Source organism: Nuphar pumila, chromosome 6 (assembly GCF_984573655.1).
Source record: "Nuphar pumila chromosome 6, dmNupPumi1.hap1.1, whole genome shotgun sequence".
NCBI classification, from domain to species: domain Eukaryota; kingdom Viridiplantae; phylum Streptophyta; class Magnoliopsida; order Nymphaeales; family Nymphaeaceae; genus Nuphar; species Nuphar pumila.
The window spans coordinates 125,805,050-125,819,873 of record NC_143254.1 but is presented as its reverse complement, the minus strand read 5'-3'; the positions used below and the strand labels follow the sequence as shown (position 1 = coordinate 125,819,873).

Genomic DNA, 14,824 nt, shown 5'->3' with positions numbered 1-14,824 from the left:
CTTGTAAAGGATGATGGGCAAGCCAATGCAGCGCATGCAGAATGCAGTGATACTGAGACCATGCAACCAAGGATGGAGGTCATGCGATCGATTAACGCAGTTAGAAGTTGTGCAACTGAAAACATACAGGTTAGCAAGGAACTCATATATCTAAAAATCATTACGAATGGAAAGTTTACTTCAACAATTATAGGCTCCGGGGCCACTCACAATTTTGTCTCGCGGAAAGAGGCGAAGTGGTTAGGCATGAAGCCTGAGCCAAAGCAGATGACCATTAAAATGGTGAACTATGAGGCCAAGCCCATCCTTGGTGAAGCAAGGGACGTGGCTATCTAAATTGAGAGTTAGGCCGACAAGGCCAACTTCTCTGTTGTGCCCCTAGACGATTTAAGATGATTTTGGGTATGGAGTTTCTGCATAGTCAAAATGTGATGATGCTGTCAAAGTTTAACTAGTTGACGATTACGGAGCCAAAATAGTCACACAGAGTTCAGTGTCTTACTAAAAAATGCAAGACTTCCGTGTTGTCAGCAATACATTTGAAGAAGGGTGTCAAGTGTGGAGAGCATACATTCTTAGTTATCATGCACGTAGAAAAATAGAAGGTGCAAACAACAGTGTCGTCGACCCTAACTCCATTGTTGGCATAATTTCAGGAGGTGATGCCTCAAGAATTTCCTAAGCGTCTACCACTAAGATGCATGGTCAACCATAAGATTGAGTTGACCCCGAGAGCGAAGCCTTCCATAATGGTTGCATATTGCATAGGGCCAGCTGAGCTGAAAGAGCAGTTGGACAAGATGTTGGATACAGACATTGTTCATCTATCAAAAGCCCCATTTGGCACACCAATCCTATTTCAGATGAAACATGATGGCTCCAAGTGATTGTGTGTGGATTATTGTGCGCTAAAGAAGGTCACGGTAAAGAACAAATACTCATTGCCACTAATAGCAAACTTGTTCGATCAGTTGGGTAGTGCTTGAGTTTTTTTAAAGCTAGACTTGAGATCAGATTACTGACAGGTGAGGATTGCATATGACAATGAACCAAAGACAACTTGCATCACCCGCTATGATGCTTATGAATTCTTAGTAATGTCATTCGGGTTGACGAATGCTCTAGCCATGTTCACGACCTTAATGAATTAGATTTTCTACCCTTACTTAGTCAAGTTCATGGTAGTCTACTTGCATGACATGGTGATCTATAGCAACAATATAGAGAAACATGTCGAGCATTTACGAACAGTATTTCAGGTACTAAAGGTGAATGACCTCTATGTTAAACGAGAGAAGTGTCTCTTCGGTTAGGAAGAGATCAGTTGTCTCAGCTACGTTGTGGGGTATGGTGTGCTACGCATGGATGGGTAAAAGATAAGAGCCATCCAGAAATGGGTTCCGCCAAGCAAAGTCTCAGAGTTGCGGTCATTCATTAGTTTGACAAATTATTATTGGTGATTCATTGAAGGTTATTCCCTCATTGTTGTGCCCCTCACTGACCTCTTAAAGAAGAATCAGGTATGGCTCTAGATAGGAGCATGCCAAGATGCCTTCGACGACTTGAAGAAAGACTTAGTGACAGAGCCAGTGTTGTGATTGCCTGATCACTCGAGACTCTTTGAGGTCCACACAGACACCTCAAGCTTTGTCATTGGCAGAGTTATAATGCAGGATGATCATCTGATTGCATATGAGAGTCGTAAGCTAAAAGATACAAAGAGGCGTTATATGATGCATGAACATGAGATGATAGCCATTGCATATTACCTCAGGACTTGATGACACTATCTTCTGGGTTCCTAGTTTGTTGTTAAGATGAATAATGTTGTCACAAACTATTTTTAGACACAGAAGAAGCTGACGCCTAAGCAAGCTCGGTGGCATATGTTTTTGTCTGAGTTTGACTTTGCCTTAGAGTACAAGGTTGGGAAGACCAATGTTATGGTGGACGCCTTGAGCCGCAGGGCTGAATTGGCTGCTGCGTGTGCGGAACCTTTTGAAGTGCATTTAGAGGGCACTTTGCTAAGCCACATTCGTGAAGGTACGCAACAAGATCTGGCGGTTTAACACCTTGTTTCTCTGGTATAGGCAGGGAAGACTCGATGATTTTGGCTACAAAATGACATCCTTTTGACAAAAGGGAGACGTATCTTTACGCCACGGTGGGGAAGCCTCCATCAAAAATTGCTTAAGGAATTCCATGATACATTATGGGTCGACCATCCTGGTCAGGAGCGAACCTTAGCACTCCTTGAGTGTGGCTACTATTGGTTGCAGATGAGAGACGATGTGGAGGGGGTATGCGCAAGCATGCCTCATTTGTCAGTAAGATAAGAGAACCAATCAGAAGATAACCGGTCTCCTTGAGCCTCTACCGATTCTAGAACGTCTTTGGGAAAGCATCTCTATAGACTTCATTCTTAGTCTGTCAAAGGTAAATGGCACCAGCTCCATCCTTGTGATGGTTGATCATTTCTCAAAATATGCCACATTCATCTCAGCTTTAAGGAGTGCCCTGCAGAGTTGTTTATAAAGCATGTGGTGAAGCACTCGGGCATACCAAAGAGCATTGTGAGTGATCGCGATGCTCGTTTCACGAAAAAGTTTTGGTATGAAGTATTTCAGCTATTTGGCTCTGATTTGTTGTTTTTAACAAGCTTTCATTCGTAGACCGATGGGCAAACAAAGTGCATCAACGGGATACTTGAGCAGTACCTTGGGCACTTTGTTAGTGTCAATCAAAAAAATTGGGTGAAGCACCTTGATGTGGCACAATTCTGTTACAATTTATAGAAAAGCGAGTCTTTAGGCTACAACCTATTTAAAATAACCACGGGGCAGTAGCCGCTGACCCTGCATACTCTTGCCACACAAGAAAAAGGAAAGTCATCCTTCGCCTATCAGTTTGTTCGAGACTAGCACAAGCAGAATGACTTGGCAAAAGCATCCTTATACAAGACGGCAAAGAGAATGAAGAAGTGTGTGGACAGGCAGCATCGACTCACTGAGTTCTAAGTAGAGACCAAGTTTTAGTGAAGTTTTATCCTGATCGCACATGCATCTTTTGAAGGGGGACACCACAGACTGATCAAAAAATATGAAGGACCATTCACCATCACAAAGAAGGTGAGCAAACTGTCGTACAAGCTGGAGTTGCCCCCAGATTTTAAGGTGCACTCGGTGTTCCACGTGTGCAACCTCAAATAGTTCTATACAGATGATGAAGATCCAGAACGTAGCACGCCACAATGCGCTCCCATCATGCAGAGGGCCTTAGCAACACAACGAGGCGAGAAGCACCTCAGTCAGATCCTTCGCCACAAGATCAACTACTTGGGTGAAGTGAAGAAATACTTAGTGCAGTGGGATAAAATAACAGAACCTACGTGGAAGCCAGTTTTTTGGATGAATAGCTGCTACCCGGCTGAAGTCAGGGCTCACCATGAAACAGATGGCACTGAGGACAGTGCATGATTTGAAGATGGGAGCATGTTCCCTTATGACTTATATTGTAAAGTTGTGTTTAGAGTCTTTTTTGCTTTTGTTGACTCTAATGTAAGTTGCCCAGTTCAGGTTAATCAATACCGCGAAGGAGTAGCTCGTATACTTAAACTATAAGAGGCCTACGGGCTAAAATTGTGAATGAATCAAATGCATTGAGCTTTCTTTTGTTCACCCTCGTTGTAATTGCTTCTTGTGATTGCAATTATTCTCCCTCTATTCTCTATTGTTTTCTTGCACTCTGATTACAAGCTTTCACGATTGGTAAGCGAGTGATAAGTAAGCTTGTGGTGGTGGGGAAGGACCATCACGCTGCGCTAATCTATTGAAGGAAATAGGCCTATGACACAGATGATCCATTGATTTACTTATACATCTAACTATAGTTACCTACCAACTGGGGCTTCGCTTGTCCTATCTCAGGACATTGCATATGGGCTAAAATTGTGAATGAATCAAATGCATTGAGTTTTCTTTTGTTCACCCTCGTTGTAATTGCTTCATGTGATTGCAATTATTCTTCCTCTATTCTTTATTGTTTTCTTGCACTCTGATTACAAGCTTTCACGATTGGCAAGCAAACGATAAGTAAGCTTGCGGTGGTGAGAAATGACTGTCACGTTGTGCTAATCAATTGAAGAAAATAGGCCTATGACACAGATGATCCCTTGATTTACTTGTACATCTAACTATAGTTACCTACCAACTGGGGGCTTCGCTTGTTCTATCTCGGGACATTGCAAGTTGGAACCTCAAAGGGTATAGTTGTATAACTGATAGGGGGTATGCCTAACCTCAGTTTTCTCTATCAACAAAAAACTATAATTACCAAGTCAAAATAACAGTTTTAGCTCTTTTTTTCTTTAAATTATTAATGGGGTGGTCGTAACCACCGTAAAGTTTTTGTGGAGGCTCGTTTGATTTTTTTTTTTTCTGTTTTTTTAGGAGAAAATGGGTAAGGAGCATTCTGTTGCACATGTAGGGCTCACAAAAAAATGGAAAATCTTCAAGCTGAGTTTCTTTTTTCCATATAAAACCATACCATTGTGATTCGAAGTTGCAACATTCCAACACAAGGTGACTTGTAGTAACTGCTCCTGGAGCCACCACCGGTTGGTAAGCAGAGTTTTTTTACAGACCTATCGAATGCACTTTAAATGTACTTTTTAACTAAGTTAAGGGCAAATGCGTAATTTTAAAGGATAGCCAACCAAACCAAGCAATTAATTCTGAAAAAGCTGACACATCTTCTTTAAATATTTGAGACGTGAATGCTACTAAACCTAATATGTACAGTCCCCTACACCTAAATTATCCTTTGTTTCATTTTGTATCTAAAAGGAGACGACCCTTCGAGACTGGAAAAAGGCAGCCCTGAAAAAACACTTCTTCGGTGAGTTTTAATGGTCTATCTAAAACATATAAATAATTGAAACAACTAAGAAGACTGCTTTAAATACGATGGTGACATCAGATAATTTTAATTTTCCATTGCTCTTATGGAGTTACTTCTAAACCTTCCATATTGCTGTTATTTTCCTTCCTGAACTGCCTTTTGTCCTTTAATTTTTGGTATCACACCACATGCATTTCATCAAAGACTTGGGAGTTGAATCTTTAAATGAGCGTTGGTGCTGGCTACAATATTTCCACTCTTGTAGGCCCATCCCAACTGCATGCAACTCCGCCCCTACCGTCGGTCCCTTCCTTCCATATATTTAAGCACCACCTCTCAACTCCAACACCGCCTATCACTAAGTCCACAAGAGTGTCCGTTCAATGCAATCATGGCTTCCTTATGGAGGTTGACCCTCTCTGCTCTTCTGGGGATTTTCTGCTTCCATGGCTTCTGCTACTCTGAGATGCGTAATGATCTTTTCTCTCTTGGTCTCCTCATGCTTCGTTTCTCCTTAACGTTTCTCTTTCTTGTATAAATAAAAGCTGATGATCCAGTAATATAGTTATCGGACTTCTATCCGCAGCTGGCTGATCATGCATTGATGGCAGCAGATAGCGTGTTTTTTTTTTGTGAAAGTACTGTTTTTTTGCGCAAATCCAAAGCTCAGCATTGTGTCCGATGTCGTTTGAGGTTAAGCACGTCCGACGTTACAGTCTCTCTCTCTCTCTATATATATATATATATATAATGACGGTAGACCCAAAAAAAATAAAAAAAGGCAATGGACGTGCATGTGACATTAGTCTTTAGCAGCAGTCAGCCACTACTAAGAGTATCTTTGATGTGTCATTTTCAGCAGGATTTGAAAAAAAATCTTATTGAGAACAGCAATTTTCAAGTGGCAGACGGCGTTTTGCGCACCACATCCATAATATTATGTAATTTTTTATCCACCTTCCCCTTGTTATAAAGTGAACAGGAACGAAAAAGACAAAAAAAAAAAATGCATCGACGGGGTGATGCACCCGTCGATGCGTGTCTCTGTCTGTGAAAAATGGCTTGGGCCATCATCGCCTCTTCTTTGTTTCCCTAATTTCGATCCTCCCCTCCGAAAGAGAGAGAGAGATATGCAGATGAAGGAGCAGAGCAAGGGCTCTGCTGGAGCGGTGGGAGGCGGCACCACCGCCTCCGGTGCCAAGAGGGGGCGTCCCTTCAGCAGCACAATGGGTGGCTCCTCCTCCTCGTCTGTCGCTGGCCATGGCGACTCCGTTGCCCCGTCGATGCTCCTCGGCCCCTCCCTCCACGTCCAGAGCTCCTTTGCAGGTTGTTGCCCTCCACCCTTAAAAAGCAAAAAAAGAAAAAAAAAACTAATTCTTCTTCATTCCCTTTTCTCGGTGACGCAATTCCGGAAAGATTTCTGGTTATGGTGTCGCCGAAAAACCCTTCGCTGTTGCTGTCAAAATCGGAAAATGGAAACCCTAGAAAACCCCTGGTATTATTCCTCTCCCGGGGCAACTTTTTTTTTTGGCGATATATGGAAAGGATATTTTGGTCCCGCTTGTTTTTTACTCCTGCAACTGGTTTGTGTTTGATCGTAATCCAATGTAAATTTATGAAAATTGTTAACTGGGGGACTACACTATCTTCGAGTACGAAGAAGGCTCGTTTTAGAAATATTTACCGCAGAATTGAGCTTCATTTTTTATAAAAATCTTAATTTTTATTGAATGAATCATTTTTTTGGTTACCTATACTACCTTAAGTTAAAAAAATAGTTGTTTTGAAGAATTTCCAAAAGAGAAAATCTGAATGGTAGAGGAAATGGTGGGTGATCAGCTCTCTTTTTGTACGTAATTAATTGTAATTAGTTTGACGATGTAACTGAAGCAAATTGTAAGATTGGTGTATAATTTGTTTAGCTTATTCAATTAAAATGCTTGTTATAATATAAGGAAAGGTAATTTTGCACCACCAATGTCTTTGAATTTGAACTAGGTGCACTGTTAAGTTTAAATGAAAATTAGGAGCACTCACAGCAAATGTTTTTTGAAAAGATCCTATTCTTTTAAAATGACAAATACGTGTGCCATCGTTTGGTCATTTTGATTTATATGAATTGAGAGCATGATGAAGTATATGATTCCTAGTTGCTGCGAAAATTGTGATTTTCGTATCAGAACAGCAAAAGAATTGTGTTGGCTTTGCAGAGCGGGATAAAGAGTGAATTAACATGACCTTTACATTGCTCTCCTTTAAAGAGAAGGACGATATCAAGAGGGATGCAAGTCCTCTCACCAAAAACCATAATAAGCTTGTTGATACATGTAAAATGGTGGACGGATCGGGTCATATGATCCAAAATGAAGTAATTCAATCCACTATCCATAACTGTTCAAGTTGTCCGCACGTTGTTACATTTGGAACATAGCATTTGAGTACGGTCCAAAGATTTGTTGAACTTGGAATAGTTGTTATGGAAAGAACAGAACCAATGTTTTGTTCCATTCTTTTTGTTCATTTCGTTCAACCTTGGACAAGCCATCAAACATGTCCTAAAGACCCAAAAATCATAAAAAAGAAGAAGAAAGAATGAAAACAAGTGGATAAACACGTGATGGGCACGCAGCACGTCCAGCTGCCTCTTCCCTGGGTGGGTGTATGGTGTAGCTGCCTACACTCCAAAACATGCGATCCATCTAAATGTCACTCATAAGGCGTTTAGGGGGGATCATGACCCCACTGAATGCTTGTGAGTTTTTGACAGTGGTTTAAAGGTTGTTTGAGCGTGCACACATGTTGCCCAATCACTGTTGGCAGGTCTCTCTCTCTCTCTCTCTCTCTCTCTCTCTCTCTCTCTATATATATATATATATATATATATATATATATATATATATATATATATATATATTTCTTAATTAACTTTGTTGCTCATGAGTCATTTCCTCAGCCATTTTGTGGGTTTTCATCAACTTCTTTAAATAAAGTCATTCTTTTATTGTTTTCGAACAATCTCATTTAATTTTCCAAAAGGTTTTTCCTCTACAATTGGCATCCTCTGTGTATCACCTATTTTGAGACCATCTCGATAAAGATGTTCTGATGTTCTCCTTATTAATTATGTCACCTATAATTCTATAAATATTTTCTATATCTTTTATGGTTTCATATATGCCGATATCTTCCCGTCAATTTCCTTACAATTTAGCTATTCATCTGAGTCAGCGGTGCACTTCAGATATATTCAAATGCCCAGGTTTCCTTAATTACCAAGAAAATATATCGCATGTTCTCTCAAGCTAAAGAGAGACGGTAGCCAATTTAACTGCATATAGAACTAAGCTACAAAAGGTTGCTTGCAAGGGCTCTTTACACCTGGATAACTGGGTTGGCTATATATATATATATATGAAATTATTGAGCTGAAAATCACACGTTGAAGATTTATCAACTCAATTTGACCACATAGATGTGGTTAGGAAGGTTTGTTTGCAGAGGATCAAGTCTTTGAGCATATTATTTTGATCTAAAAATATGATTTTTTGAGTCATGAAATTTTAGTGCATTTAAAAAACCTGCTTATGTGTCACAATCATATCATTCAAAATTCATTTCCCACAAAACAAACATTGTAATCACATCCATAAGATTTAATTTACAAAAAAATAAATAAAACATATGATTTTCAGCTCAATAGTTCTATATAATTTGATGTCTTCAACGGCACCAAATATATATATATATATATATATATATATATATATATATATATATATATATATATATATATATATATATATATATATATATATATATATTGAATTTCCTTTCTTCTGACATAGAACCTTTTCTTAAAAACTTGCAGCTCCCATCTACACATTTGTGCATGAGGCCACATCTGCACCAACAATCTCCTACTATGACTACATAATTGTGGGTGGGGGAACAGCAGGGTGCCCCTTGGCAGCTACCCTCTCTCAGAGGTTCAAGGTGTTACTGATAGAAAGAGGAGGCTCCCCATATGGCAACCCCAACATAACCAACATTGCATCCTTTGCAGACACCCTCTCTGACCTATCCCCGGACTCGGCTTCACAGAGATTCGTGTCTGAAGATGGTGTCATAAACTCCAGAGCCAGGGTCTTGGGAGGGGGCAGCTGCTTGAACGCTGGGTTCTACACCAGGGCTAGCACAGACTATGTCAGAGATTCTGGCTGGGATGGGGCCCTAGTGAACCAGTCTTATGATTGGGTAGAGAGGCTTGTGGCCTTTGAGCCTCCTATGCTTCAATGGCAATCTGCAGTGAGGGATGGGCTCGTGGAGGTTGGGGTGCTGCCCTACAATGGGTTCACCTTTGATCATATCTATGGCACCAAAGTGGGTGGGACCATCTTTGACAAGAACGGCCACAGACACACTGCTGCCAACTTGCTTGAGTATGCCAACCCTAATGGTCTCACTGTGTTTCTTCATGCAACTGTTGGACGTATCTTATTCAGAACAGAAGGTAATGCGCTTCATGATTTTATAGTGATATTTGCATTTTTGTCAGCTATATCTCAAGAAAAAAGGGCCGTTTATTTTGATATATTTTAGAAGTTTATCTCTTTTTTACGTATATCTTTTATTTAGTTTTTTTATTTGTAATTAATTATTTTTGTCGATATGAACAAGGGTCAAAATTTTCAATTCGAACCCGATATCATACCCGAAAATCTGTTCTAATTAAGCCTGGTCTTACGTACCTGGGTCTGAACCAAACCCGACCCGCAATGTAATTGCAAAAAAATAAAAAGTGTTGCCCAATCTCTTTGCCAGGCACGTGTTACCAAGCCTTAATAAAACATGCCAAGAGCTGGACAACTTTTGTGAGGCCTACGGCGCAATTCCAACACATGTTGAGATGTTAAAAAATGTGACACTTTATTTATGCAATTACATTAATTGTACATGTTCCTTACTTCGATTATTGGCCTGGACCACAAACCGGGTGCAATCACAATGCACACTTTAATGTGCTGCTACACTTGATCTGCCCATTGAATTGAGCCCCCACAGCTAAAGATGAAGAGCAGTTAAGTGAGCGTTACACTCAAAGTGTGCAATGTGATTGCACCATCCCTCATTGGCTAATGGCCATTGCAAGTATCCAAAAAATAATCGCGCTCGGCTCGTTAAGGATGCATCCCTACTTAGGCTTAACGAGCCAAACACAAGCTGACTTATTTTCTAAAAAAAAATAAATGTTTTTTTAAAGTTTGATAATATATGCATAACACATATAATATATCTATAATACAGTTATAAAACATATATAATATGCATTTTATGTATAAAAATAAAATATATAAATATATAATATGTAAAATGAGCCAAGCTTGCCGTATTATTATTCGGCTCATTTACCTAAACATGCTGGCTCCTAGCTCGGGTCATTGTGCTCAATTTTTGAGCCAGCCCTAGATGTTAAGTGCTAACAAGTTAAATATTTTCTTAATTGTAGGAAAGGAAAGGCCCACGGCTCATGGTGTGGTGTTTAGGGACTCAAATGGAACTGTGCACCGTGCTTATCTTAATAATGGGACCCGAAATGAGATCATCTTGTCTTCCGGAGCCATTGGTAGCCCTCAGTTGTTGATGCTTAGTGGCATTGGACCTGCAAAGAGTCTCAAGTCCTTAGGAATCACAGTGCTGGTTGATCAACCCTTGGTGGGTCAGGGAATGTCTGATAACCCCATGAACGCCATTTTTGTGCCGTCACCGTTGCCGGTTGAGGTCTCCCTGATTCAGGTGGTCGGCATCACTCGCTTCGGAAGTTACATTGAAGCTGCTAGTGGTTCCAATTTTGCTTACGGTACCGTCTCTCCGGGGATGCCAACACCAAGAAGGGACTTTGGCATGTTCTCACCTCAGGTACTAGAAAGGAATAGGGGTGTCAACTGGCCTGGTTTACCTGGACCCGACCTGAACCAAACCCTATAGGGTCCGGGTATGGTGATAAATAAGAAGACCCGATTAAGACTTGGGTCCAGATCCGAAGGTCCAATTAATACATGGATCCGGATATAGTTTGTGAAATTTTATACCAGACCTGAACCGGACCTGAATTTTGATTAAGACCCGTAATTTTTCAATATAAAAATGATAAAAAATATAGTTTTACCGGGTATGGTCTGGGTTTAGTTCATGTAGCGGGTTCGGGTATGATTTTTCTTATAGTAGACCCGATTAAACCTAAATCTAGATCCAATACCATACCTAAAAATCTGGTCCAAGTCTGGTTTCACCTGGGTCTGAACCAAACCCGACCCATTGACACCCCTAGAAAGGAACATTTCAAGAGAAAGGATCAGGTGAATTGTGATTGCACACTTTTGGTGTGCTGCTGCACCTCATCACCCTCCATCTGCTGTTGGGCCCCACAGCTGACTAATTATATCCCAAAGATTAGTGGGAAGATGAAGGATGATCAGGTCCAGGACTATATATATATATATATATATATATATATATATATATAGAGAGAGAGAGAGAGAGAGAGAGAGCATAAGTAACATTAGGTGTTTGTGATACGTGTTTGATAGGTTTTTCAGGTATTTTTTGTTTTATTTTTTAATATTGACCATACATATGTGATCTATATTGTTGATTTTATAGGGATCAACTCATGAAGTGTTTGATTCCGACACATGGGTGGGGTTTTATATGGTTGAAAAATCAACGGTTCAAAATCTTTGTAAATTTTCAAGGCTCTGAATATCAATTTTTTCATCAAAAACACATGATCCAGTTATTGATTCCTCATAAATCGACCATGCCCAACACATTTATGGGTCGAAACTGCAAAAAAAACATCAAAAATATAGAAAACCCATCAAGCACCTGCGCTCTAGTAAAATGGGTGATATATATATATATATATAATTTATTTATGACAAAGTTTTCTACTAAAATGGGTGTTATATATGGGTTAGGATTTGCTACTGCAAACGACCTAGCAAATGGAATGGACCACTCTTTTGTTTTTTTTCTCACATCTAACACCATATATGTGATTTTTTTTAGTGGAAAATGACTTTTGGATTTGAATATAAGTTTTTCCTTGATCCAAAAATCAATGGCTATCAAAGCATCATTTTTTTATTCCTAAAAACATGTTTTTCGTAAAAAAAACATGATCAAAGAGTCAATTCCTACTAAATCGAGGATGTTGAACACATCTATGATGTTAGATTGTGTCAAAACAACTCTCGTCCCAAGATTCAAACTAGATTGCAGATTGTATCAAATATAAACCATCTCTCTCTCTCTCTCTATCTATCTATCTATATATATATATATATAGAGAGAGAGAGAGAGAGAGAGAGAGAGAGAGAGAGTAATGTGTTCCTTATATAGGTCTCTTTTTCATTATGTCTCTTTAGGCCCCTTCAAAAATCATAGTTTTAAGTATTTTTTCTCATGTATAACAACATAAATGTGATCTATAGGTTTTGTTTAGTGGGAACCGGCTTTTGGATCGCCAGAAACTGATCTGTATGCAGGTTTTTTTGGTGATCCAAAATCAATGGCTATAAAGGTACCAGTTTTTTAGACTCTTTTTTTATCAAAAAAACATGATCAAGAGTCTATTTCCACTAAGTCGAGAATGCTAAACACATCTAACAGTTCAGATCTATCATAAAACACTTAAAACCTATGGGGCAGAACAGGGTAAACGAGAAATGGGGCCTAATACGTCCAGCTCTCTCTCTCTCTCTCTCTCTCTCTCTCTCTCTCTCTCTCTCTCTCTCTATATATATATATATATATATATATATATATATATATATATTGCCCATTTTTGTGTGATGTGTGCAGTTTAGGTTGAACTATGCTTCTTGCCTTTCACCGCCATACAATTTCGTGCTTGCAGACAGGGCAATTGGGCACTGTCCCACCCAAGCAAAGAACACCTGAAGCCATAGCCAATGCTGTGGAAGCCATGAACAGCTTGCAGGAAAGTGCCTTTAGGGGTGGTTTCATTCTTGAAAAGGTCCTAGGCCCTCTATCCACAGGACACCTTGAGCTAAGAGATAGAAGCCCAGATAGCAACCCAAGGGTGACCTTCAACTATTTCAAGGAGCCTGAGGATTTGAGGAGATGTGTGGATGGTTTGAACACCATAAACAGGGTTGTAGAGTCTAAGGCCTTTTCCAAATTTAGGTATCCATATATCAGTGTAGGGCAGCTGATAAACATAACTGTGAATTTCCCTATCAACCTTATACCTAAGCATGCTAATGACTCAACATCCATGGAGCAGTTTTGTAAGGACACTGTGATGACCATCTGGCATTACCATGGAGGGTGCCAAGTTGGTAGGGTTGTTGACCATGATTACAAGGTTCTTGGGGTTGATGCCCTCAGGGTGATTGATGGCTCTACCTTCAATTTCTCACCTGGTACCAATCCTCAGGCCACTGTTATGATGCTTGGAAGGTAAATCATCTCTCTCTCTCTTCACTCTATATATATATATAAAGTTCAGATTTTGGTCAAAAGTGATCAATACCAGATCCAACTAATCAGTTGTGGGCTAAATGGATTCTGATTTGGTTTCAGATTCAGATAGTAAAAGGCTCATACCAGATCGGGTGTTTTACTGTAATAGGATTAGATAGCAAAAATCAAAACCAATATGTGCATTAGAATATGGTTTTGGTTTACCAAATCCTCGGGTTCGATCCGTTATAGGATAAAATCTAATCTATTGACATACCAACCCCCTCCCCCCAGTGTCTCTCTCTCTTTGTGTGTGTGGGTGTGTGACATGTTTTCATTAATACAGGTACATGGGGGTGAAGATTGAGAGTGAAAGGCTTGGTACTCATGGCATCAACTAGAAGTGAGCTTTATAAATGTTTTAATTATTGGTCCCTCCATCAAGAAGAATTGAAGGGGAAACCTTGTTAATGCGAGCTTAGATTCTCCTGTTGTAATATTTCTATTGTGTACTAGTGCTTCTTTATATTATAAGCAAATATTGACGTGTTTGGCTTGTTCAATGCTCTTCCTAAATTGAAGAATTGATCAATTAAAGGATGAATAATTAAAATTTAATAAAAATTAAGGGCATGTTTTAATCCTTTTCTCTGGAATGGGAGACATTTCTATCAACCGGTGACCCCCTTTAATTTCATTCAGAAAATGGGAAATCATGTTCTTTTGTGATGCATTCCCTTTCTCAACCACAAGGGAACCATTTTCCCACATTTGTAATCACATGAGAAAACGGTAGTCATGAGAATCATTCTCCCAAAACTAGAAAGAATGATTCTCTTTTGGGTGTACGCAAGTTTGCTGAAGTTCATCCTACCGAGGCTGCACACGTAAAAAGTTCTGGTTCTTGTTCACACAGATGCACTGGACATTATCAAAGCTCCATAACTTGTGCACTATATATATCCTTCGGTAATTTGCTCTGATCACCTCTTCCTTCCAATATAGGTTTGTGGCCAAGACAACATCCTTCTTAGATGGTTCAATAACAATCAAGTTTACTTTAAAAGAATCATCTCCAATATATCCCTCCAGACATATAACTCTCTACTAACTCTGAAGTCTGACTCAACAATCCCAGGCATAGATTATGACCCTCATGATCTTTAATTGTGAATCCCACCCTCGATGAAGAAACAATACTAGTGCAGATGCTAAATATGTTTTAACTTCATCCATCCTTCCTGAGGAGCACTCCATCGACCTGCATATAACCATTGCTTAACAGTTGGGCAGATGTGAAGGATCACCTGTACCTCATTCAATACCAACATTGCAATTTGGATGTGGCCCATCTTAGTTCCATCAAACACCATTATGTTTCTAACACCTCAAAGATTAGGAACGATACACTGAAACGAAACTAGCCAGGCCACTTTAA

The 14,824-nt window shown here is 39.6% G+C and overlaps 1 protein-coding gene across 1 annotated transcript; it reads left to right on the top strand.

Moving 5' to 3' along the window:
- Positions 1–6,035: 6,035 nt before the first annotated feature.
- Positions 6,036–13,949, top strand: LOC149836086 (protein HOTHEAD-like). Its single transcript, XM_090010784.1, has 5 exons — positions 6,036–6,225; positions 8,768–9,409; positions 10,406–10,815; positions 12,818–13,383; positions 13,733–13,949. Exons 1-5 carry the CDS (start codon positions 6,036–6,038, stop codon positions 13,785–13,787), a joined length of 1,863 nt encoding a protein of 620 aa, XP_089866910.1. The 3' UTR covers positions 13,788–13,949.
- Positions 13,950–14,824: the final 875 nt, after the last annotated feature.

Bases quoted from the DNA above. Each gene is read 5' to 3' on its own strand.
- LOC149836086 (XM_090010784.1), top strand. From the start codon at position 6,036: ATGAAGGAGCAGAGCAAGGGCTCTGCTGGAGCGGTGGGAGGCGGCACC. The intron at 6,226-8,767 runs GTTGTTGCCCTC...AAAAACTTGCAG, and splicing joins CGTCCAGAGCTCCTTTGCAG to CTCCCATCTACACATTTGTG. The intron at 13,384-13,732 runs GTAAATCATCTC...TCATTAATACAG, and splicing joins ACTGTTATGATGCTTGGAAG to GTACATGGGGGTGAAGATTG.